General features: G+C 44.3%; 1 protein-coding gene across 1 annotated transcript; it reads left to right on the plus strand.

The window, feature by feature from the left end:
* Positions 1-2,604: 2,604 nt before the first annotated feature.
* On the plus strand, positions 2,605-9,255 carry LOC115785673 (beta-1,3-N-acetylglucosaminyltransferase lunatic fringe-like). Its single transcript, XM_030737462.1, has 8 exons — positions 2,605-2,970; positions 5,926-5,974; positions 6,360-6,462; positions 6,540-6,693; positions 7,283-7,368; positions 7,471-7,630; positions 7,856-7,941; positions 8,785-9,255. The coding sequence occupies exons 1-8, from the start codon at positions 2,605-2,607 to the stop codon at positions 8,849-8,851; spliced, it is 1,071 nt and encodes a 356-aa protein (XP_030593322.1). The 3' UTR covers positions 8,852-9,255.

The raw sequence follows: 9,255 nt of genomic DNA on the forward strand, positions 1-9,255 counted from the left end.
TGAATAATCTGATTTATAGATCACTCCATCTGGTACTTTTTTTTTTTTTTGGGATATTTCAGTCTGGCTCTAAGTGGTAGAGAGAACAAATTGTTGCCAGTCTCCTAAGCTGTGTCACTGACGTGGCTGAAAGCAACAGTTACAGCAGATGCAAACAAGGTATCAGTTCAGCAACAGAAACACTGTTACTGTGACAAATAATAAATTGAAATTTCAAAGCTTTCAAAATAACAGCAGATATAGTCTTAAGTGCTTAAGATGAAGGCACCTACGACACCCTGTCAGAGTACGGCTGTGTGGATGCATGAAGCAAACTTTAACTCAAAATGCAGCTTTAATGCTGAATCTTCTTATAATGAGAAAACCCCCACAAAATCACAAAATCAAGGCAAAATCTCCACAATACAAAAAAAAAAAAAAAACCCTTGGCAATCAAAAGGAAAACTCAGGAGGAATACACACACAGCTGGCAGGAAACAAAGACAACAACACAGCAAAGAACTGAGCAAGACACAGATAATATATACACAGGAGGTAATGAGAGGAGAGTGGAAACATCTGAGAACAGGTGGACAGAATGACACTAATGAGACTAAGAAACCAAGACTAAACACAACGCACACAGAACAGGAGACTGACAAAATAAAACAGGAAGTGTGAAAACGAGGAAACAGAAACACAGACTTGACACCACACACAGGGAAGCACAGAAAGAATACACACACACACACACACACAGACACACACACACACACACACACACACACACAAAATGTTGCCATCTAATGTCACTTCAACTCAAAAATGGTTTCCTTGCAACAAAAAAAGTGCTGTGCCACTAACTATGTGATCACGTTGGATGCAGGGTTTCAATGGTGAGAAGCTTGAACATGAATCTTTCATGTTGCACAATGTGAATTGTAGAAATTAGCTGCTAATCAGCTAAAGGATTTCCTGCTGACATGACGTTTATGATAATGGTATTAAGCCACAGGATGCAAACGGCTGATTGCATGCGACAGCACCTTCATACTTCATTCTGAGATATGTCACAAATTAGCAACGTTGGAGATCATGAGTGAACTTTCCGAGGAAAACCATTTTTGACCTCTGAAATGTTTGATAAGCCATATCTGTGTGCTTGAACTTGCATTTTCTTTTTTCGTTATAGCACTTCAACAGCAAGCTATAAACGCAAGATACGCTCATCTTTAACTTAAGATTAATATTTATTCTCTTTTAGCTCCGTTTCCTTTCTCCTGTGGGGAAAGGCGGACTCTTTAGCTGCTTTTTTCCCCCCTACTACTTCTAATACTGCACTGGGAGCCTACAGTGATTTATTTTATTGAAATTACTTCCATTTGGAAAAATGTTTAGAAGTTCCTTGGACCGTGGAAGTTGTCTTACTACTGTAACTTCTTTTTCTCCGTGGTAACTGCTCAAATTCAATCAAATCATTAAGTACATGTCATACAGCTGCAGCTACAGGAAAAATATTATCTACAGTGTGCACAGACAGTATGCAGTGTCTGAAAGAGACTTCTGTACTTTCAAAAATGTAATATTACACAGATTTGCCTGAGGCATCAGCACAAACAAACTGCATGTTATTAGAGGGGAAACATTCCTCAGATGGTTCGTGGATCTGGCAACCTGTCCGCTTGGCACGTCTTGCCTTCTGCTTGTGTGTGAGTATGTGTGTGTGTGTGTGTGTGGAGTTGGCAGCACTACACACGCTCCTCTGTCATGGTCTTTTTCAACATCTGTCCTCTTGGAGAATGACCCACCAGGCTTCCACAGAGAGGAATTCAATACACTCTCCAGAGAGGAAAAACCGCCGCTTTCGTGTCCAGCAACTGAAGCGGCTGTGCTGATTTATCACGTGTATTACTTTGCATTTGAAACACCTGTCATATTTCCTCCCAAGCATCACCGGGGAGGTCGAGCATCATTGATTTTGTCCCCTTAGACAGCCGGATGCTTTTTTTTTTTGTTTTTTTTCCAGGTACTGATTCTAATTCAACATTGGTCAGATTAATGAAGACTTGGCCTTTGAAAGTGAGACAGATGCCAGATTAGAGGAAATGCCTGAATAAAGTTGCAACAACCATTACAGATGCAGATCTTCCAAACAAGACACAAGTTGTTGTTTTTCTCCTGCAGCTGATCACACTGGTTGCATCTTTAGTCAAGACAAAGTCCCAAAAGATTTCGAGGGAACTTAAGAAAGTTTGTCTTTTAAAGGGACAGTTCACCCCTTTACGCACATACAGGCCAATGGAAAGATGTGTATATTGGCGTTTGGGGTGAACTGTCCCTTTAAAGTGTATTCAGCAGCGGACTTTCTCTGCTTCTTTGCTGGATCTCCGCCCACAATAAACGCTCAAATCTGCCACTGGCTGCAGACCGGACTTAAACCGTCCCGCCCACTGGTAGATAACTTCTGTGTTAAACACAGCTGCAAGTCACTCAGTGGGAGGTCATTCACAGAAGGAGACACGCCGGGCGGGTGTGATTCGTGCAGCATAGTGGAGATGCTGTAATTAGGAGCGAAAAGACAAACTTTGTTAGAAACTTCCTATCAAAAGCATCCACACAGTCACGATGTGGAAACCTGTCTGTGCATCTAAAGGCCTCCTCGGCTTTTCGGGACCTCGCGCTGCTGCCGCCGCGGTCACCTTTCTGCTGGTGACCGGGATGCTGGTCGTCATTGCCGGACACCCGAGCTGCAGAGTCCCGGAGGAGCTTCCAGCTGCGGGGACGAGCGGAAAAGTTTTCTCGACTTATTTCAAGAAACTGACCCGGGAGAGGCGAGAAGTAGGGGGACCCCCGCGAAGCAGCGCTCCCCCCGGACCGCTGGAGCATCTCTCCCCGGCTGACCTGTTCATAGCGGTGAAAACCACCGGGAGGTATCACCAGCAGAGACTGGAGCTTCTGCTGGACACCTGGATCTCCAGGAACATGCCACAGGTGAGCTTGATAGTCCACCTGTTACTCAGAAAGGGGCCTTCTGGTAGGAGATCTTCACATGATGGAGCCTAGAAATACACCGATATCTGTAGATTTATTTAACTGTACTTGTTAGGATACAGGAAATGTTTCTAGCACCTTTTCATGTCAAGCCTGCGCTCACTAAATTCACAATTAGGGAAGCTGGATCCTAAATGTTTCCTTCACTGACTGCTGCTATTTCAGTTTAGACCCAAAGCCTTTGTGTGGCCGGGGCTCAGCGGCGCTTTGATGCTCGTGGGCAGGGAACCGTAAAACGGAGATGGGTGCTTTTGTAATTATGAGATGGAGATCAGAGGACTAACAGGCCGATCACACTGCCGCTAATGTGTTGACACAATACAAGTAGGAGACAAGAGGAGGAGAGACCGCGCTGATCAGTCAGTCCTAATGGGATGCGTCTTGGTTTGTGAGTAAAGAGAGGAAGTTCAAAATGATCTGAGTGTTTAAGCTTTCTTTGTTTCTGCGACACTGACATTAAAGAGCTGGTCGTGATATTTGTTGTTTTACTGATTATCAACCTGACTGCGTACATTTAGTGCTTACAACGTAATTTTGACCCCAAGCAAACTGTTTTTCTCTTGTACTAAGTTTTTTTTTTTTAATTCAAATACTCTGCATAGTAACTAATTTGCATGTTTTGAAATAATCAGTATTCAGATTTTCCCCCCTTGTGCTTAAAAAAAAAACCTACAAAATAATGAATACATTTCTCTCAGATTAGTCATTAATGACCTGGCTAATCACAGGAGTCCTGTGATGAGGACTGCTGGAGTTTTGAGGGAGAGGCTGGCAGATAAATATCTAAGATCAAACGGGATGAGCAGACAGCTTTTTGGTCTGAGGCGCGGTGGTGAGTGAGTCAAGGATGAATCTGTTGCTATAAAACACATGAGGCAGCGGTTAAGTGATCTCAGTAGCTTCAAAGCTCGTAATCAAAGGCAGACGTGACTGCGGATCGTGCAGCGGTCATTCTGATTTCCAGTTAAACCTCCGTGTTTGGGGTGGCGGGGTAACTCATTTAAGCTACACCCAGACTGTTGACATGTAAATACAGTTTATGTGGAAGAGAATCTGTGTGTGTGAGAGACGCATTCCTGCATCAGCTCTCACGGTTGTTACCCTACCTGTTTCCCAGACACACCTCTATACTGTAAGACTGCTGAGTAATAGAAACAGCAACACACACACACACACACACACACACACACACACACACACACACACACACACAAATAGATACCGTCACAAATACACATGCCCTGGGAACTCAAAGGATTTCTCACGGGAAGTTACAAATGTGTCTGATCACAAGGAAAAACACGCGCATGCACACACACACACACACAGACACACACACACACACACACACACACACTTCACTTTCTCTTGTCTTACTGGCTGTTGCTGCTCAACCCCTGGTACCCCCCCCCCCCCCCCCCCACACACACACACACACACACAAAAAAAAAAAAACACATTTTCTCTTCCACCCTCCCTCCACCTCCTCCCCCCTGCTGCCTTCTCAGAGAGGCTCAGGCATGCACTGGTATGACACAGACACACGCTCTCATGCAGGCGTTCTGATGCAGAAGCTGACTCTTCTCTGGGGGCTTAAGAGGCTCAGAGTGGGGGGAAAAAAAAAAAAGACTGACAAAAACTCACAGCTGGCTGGACTCTCTCTCTCTCTCTCTCTCTTTTTTTTTTCTCATCCCAGTCTCTTGTTCTCTCTCTCTAGACCACAGGCAGTGATCTGATCACGTAGTACTTAAAGCAAAGATTTATTGATAAATTCATGCTGCATGGCAGGGGGGCTGCAGAGTGGAAGAGATCCCTCTGATCTTTGGTTTCGCAGTGTCACCCCTGCACTCCACAGCAAGGGATTTTAATGGAAGCAAAGACTCTGTGAGGCTCAAGTGCTTAACCATTCATGTCATCAAATGGAGAAAATGTACAGTATATGCGATTTTTGTAGGTGACACAAGTCACTATGATGGTTTTATTTATTTAATTTTTTGTCAAGTCCTCTGCAGGCAGTTTGTGTCTGAAGGTTGCAGCAGATTTTGAGCATCTACCCCGCTGCCACGTCTGGACTTCAGCATCACATCAAGTATTGATCTGTCCGTTGGCAGGACAGGAAACTTGCTGGCATCTTTGTAGAGAGGTTTTCTAGAATTCAAGGACACACGCAGCACCACCAGCAATTAACTGATCTCATGTAGCTGCAGCTCTTTGTCCTTATTGATGAAATGCTGTAGAATCTTTTATTTATTTATTTTCCTCTCCTGCACTGTACACGGGTTTTAGGGACTTTAAATGTTAAATGTCTACTGCCTCGCTCCAGCATAAAGAACAAAGTCATAAAGGATTATCTTAACAGACAAGAACAACAAGGAAACACTCGTGAAGACACAACAGCACTGAGACTAAACAGGCTCCGAATGACCCCCAACAGTGAGCATGCTCTACCTGCTATTGTCTCATTTCAAACACACTGTCCCGGAACACCGACCCACAACAACAGACTATTTAGCGACTGGTGTGTACACGTGTTGTTTTTTTGTTTTTTTACTTCCTGTGGAGTGTTATGAGGTCTACGCAGCTTCCTGAGTGCACAGTGACCCTCAACCTTGTCACTCATCACATTAACACTCACACAGACACGCACAGCGTGAGGGGGGTGTCGAAGCCAGCTGCTGTGCTGCTGACAGACAGGAGGCTTACCTTTGGCCTGGCGCTCAGTCAGCACAGCATCAGCACAGCTTACTGCTGCTTTGTGGAAACAGGATGAGTCTCACCTGAAATCACAAGTGCGATCGGGATAACGCAGTCATCACCCGCGTGATGCTGTTTTTCTTTCCCTGCTGCTCAGCAAAGATCGCTGGAATGATGTGACTGGTGTTTTGTTTTCCATAGACATACGTGTTCACTGATGGAGAGGATGAGAAGCTGAGGAAAAGAATGGGTGAGCCACACACACACACACACACACACACACACACACACACACACACACACACACAGGAGTTTTGCTGAGTCGCTGCAATGTTATCTACAGTGTGCGAGGCAGGAAATCAGGAACCAGGCTGCTGACTGGGCAATAATGTTTCCACAAAGTGCAGGAAGTCACTTCAGTTTAATCAACAGGCTTTTCCTCTTGTTACTCACGGAATTGTTCAACCTTCAATCAGTTATTCTTCTCATTGTGTGACTCGGTGCTAAATTGCGTAATTAGGATATTTTATGAGGGTGTTTTCAAGCAGTCAGGATATAGTGAAATCCTATGCTTAAACAAATTATTAAGTCAAGGGTGCCTTGATCATTGATTTCTGCTTCTTATTGATCATCAGGCGCTCACCTGATCAACACCAACTGCTCGCAGGCACACAGTCGTCAGGCCCTGTCCTGTAAAATGGCTCTGGAGTACGACGCTTTTATCAGCTCTGGAAAGAAGTAAGACGCAACCCACACCGCACCATACACCACACAGAGAGGGCGGTTTACTAACCCACAGCACTGATGTGTCGCAGGTGGTTCTGTCACGTTGACGACGATAACTACCTGAACACGGGCTCCCTCCTGAAACTCCTGTCTCAGTACAGCCACACACAGGACGTTTACATCGGACGACCCAGCCTCGAACGGCCGATAGAGGCCACAGAGAGGCTGAGCACTGATGAAATGGTAATTTAGGATGATTTTTTATTTTTTTTAAATGTCTTGCTCTTAGTTTTTGGTTATACTGAGCACAGATCTATTGTGCTTTTCTGCATTTACTGCTACAAGGCTCAATGGTCATGTTAAATATAGTAAAATTTTCATATGTGCAAATAATCCATATGAGCCAAAATCTCAGGCTTCTTCCTGCTCTAAATACTGTTTCTCACTTTGTTGTTGTTGTTTTTTTTTTTTCTACTCTTGGCTCTGTATGATGTCACAGAGGGGATAGCCAATAAGAAGAAAGTTGGTTTAAAGTGAGAAGGAAGGCAGCTGCTGCAGCTTGTTTCAGACACTGGATGAAATGAGGCCCAGTGAAAGCTGAATAAGGATTACGATGAAATGAATGCAAAATTACTGTAGAATTAAAAAAAGGAAGCTGGAACACAATTAATGACCACACTGGTCCTAAGAGTGATAATCCCCATTAGGAAATTCTTCTGTTACTTTTGCAAAAGATTGTGGAAGCTGTACAACTAAAAGTGGAGGGAAAATAAAATAAAAGAGGAACGGGATGATTGACTCATGCTGTGCGTGTGTGTGTGTTTGTGTGTAGAAGCAGGTGCGTTTCTGGTTCGCCACTGGAGGAGCGGGGTTCTGCCTGAGCCGTGGCCTCTCCCTTAAGATGAAACCCTGGGCAAGGTACGCCCTCACTTAAGATGAATTAGAAGCTGCTTTTTTGGCACTGCTTCAACCACAGCTCTCATCTTCTCTCCCTCCAATTCTGTTTCTTTCTCGGTCTAGCGATGGCACGTTCATGACCACAGCTGAGCACATCCGCCTCCCCGACGACTGCACGGTGGGTTACATCGTGGAGGCGCTGCTCGGCGCGAGCCTCATCCGCTCAGGGCTGTTTCACTCCCACCTGGAGAATCTGGGACTGGTGTCAGACATACACAACCAGGTACACACAGAATGACTCATGGCAACTCCAAATAAACTAGAAGGGCAGATGAGGAGACATCTTGCACAAAGACCCAGCACCCTGCCCCACAATTTTAAAGGGAGCGCTCCAATTCTGTGCCAGAATTTGAGGAGCTCTTCCTTTGTTTCACCAAATTGGATAGTTTTTGACTAAATTTTCACAGACAGAAACTAACAAACCTCGCTTTTGTCGTCCTCCCATCAGGTCACTCTCAGCTACGGCACAGCGGACAACAGCAGGAACACTGTAAATGTGAAAGGCCCATTTTCTATAGAAGAAGATCCCACCAGGTACATTTTCTGTTCATGCCAACACATGACACTGTTCACTTATTTAGTTTCCTTATGTAATATTGAACCTAGGATTTGTGGCTTCAATAACTAATTAATTGATTGGTCGATTAAAACTCATATAAAAAATAGTCAGACTGGCAGTAATGCTTTCCAAAAAAGACAAAGTATTAAACTGAGGCTCCGTCTAACACAAAAGGTCACCTTCACTTTGAATATTTACAGTTCAAGGACCAAAATACATCACATCCAAGCAAAGCAAAACAAAAGGCTGGAGAGCACGCTTCCTGACATTAAGGAGATTTTTTTTTTTTTTTTTGCTCCCCTTCCCTTCCCTTCTTTTTCCCCTCCCTTGGTTCTTTGCCAGTAATTATATTGTTATGTATTGAATTGAGGTAATTCCATTTATTTATATACTTCGTTAGTAGGCACTGATGGCGCCGTGCCTAGATGGTGGGAGGTAATGAGATAAGCTTGCTGTGAGTCGTTGGCGAGTAAAGGAGGGGAATAGAAAATCAGTAGAGCCTGCATTATTTTGTATTTTTTCATTTAAAAAAAAAACATATTCATCATAGTCTCACAGCTGCTTTCTAATTTAGTTTTAATGCATGTGTACTACAGTTGTGCTTTATGTAAGCACTTCTTGTTCATGTTTTACTACTACAAGTTTCCTGGCTTTGTTCTGTGTGTGTGTGTGTGTGTGTGTGTGTGTGTGTGTGTGTGTGTGTGTGTGTGTGTGTGTGTGTGTGTGTGTGTACGACTGATTGTATTCACGGCCTTATTTTGAAATCCCTAGTTGGCAGCTTCCAGGCATTGTGACACTCATTTCCCCGTCTCTCTCAGATTCAGGTCTGTCCATTGTCTGCTGTACCCAGACACTCCTTGGTGCCCCGGCCCCTGGCGACTTTAACACCCATCTAGAGACAAAGACGGAGGAAGGGACGGACTGATGGAGTAGAAACCATAAATATCTGCCGATTATGCTGCTGAGTCCCACCGCTCCTGACTCCGAAGAATGACTTGAGACAGTTGGAGATTTGTGTTTGCCTCTCGGCAGCGGTCGGGCTAGTAGACTGACTTTTTTTTTTTTTTTAGGAAGGAGCGCCGTTTTATTATTTGACACTTGAACTCTGACCCCGTAAATTGGGTCTAAAAGCAAAACATGAAACTGCAGCAGGAGCAGTGGAGCAAAAGCCACACGTCTTGCATTGTGTTGGTGTTTTTAACTAAATCAGCGGGCTTTATCCTCTGCGTGGTGGTCATTGTAGGATATCTCAGCGCAGAGCCCAGTGTGTCAGCAATGACTCTGCTTAT

This window comes from Archocentrus centrarchus, chromosome 1 (assembly GCF_007364275.1).
Source record: "Archocentrus centrarchus isolate MPI-CPG fArcCen1 chromosome 1, fArcCen1, whole genome shotgun sequence".
NCBI lineage: Eukaryota > Metazoa > Chordata > Actinopteri > Cichliformes > Cichlidae > Archocentrus > Archocentrus centrarchus.

Coding starts and splice junctions, on each gene's coding strand:
- LOC115785673 (XM_030737462.1), top strand. CDS start 2,605: ATGTGGAAACCTGTCTGTGCATCTAAAGGCCTCCTCGGCTTTTCGGGA. Junction 2,971..5,925: donor TCTCCAGGAACATGCCACAG/GTGAGCTTGATA, acceptor TGTTTTCCATAG/ACATACGTGTTCACTGATGG. Junction 7,942..8,784: donor ATAGAAGAAGATCCCACCAG/GTACATTTTCTG, acceptor CGTCTCTCTCAG/ATTCAGGTCTGTCCATTGTC.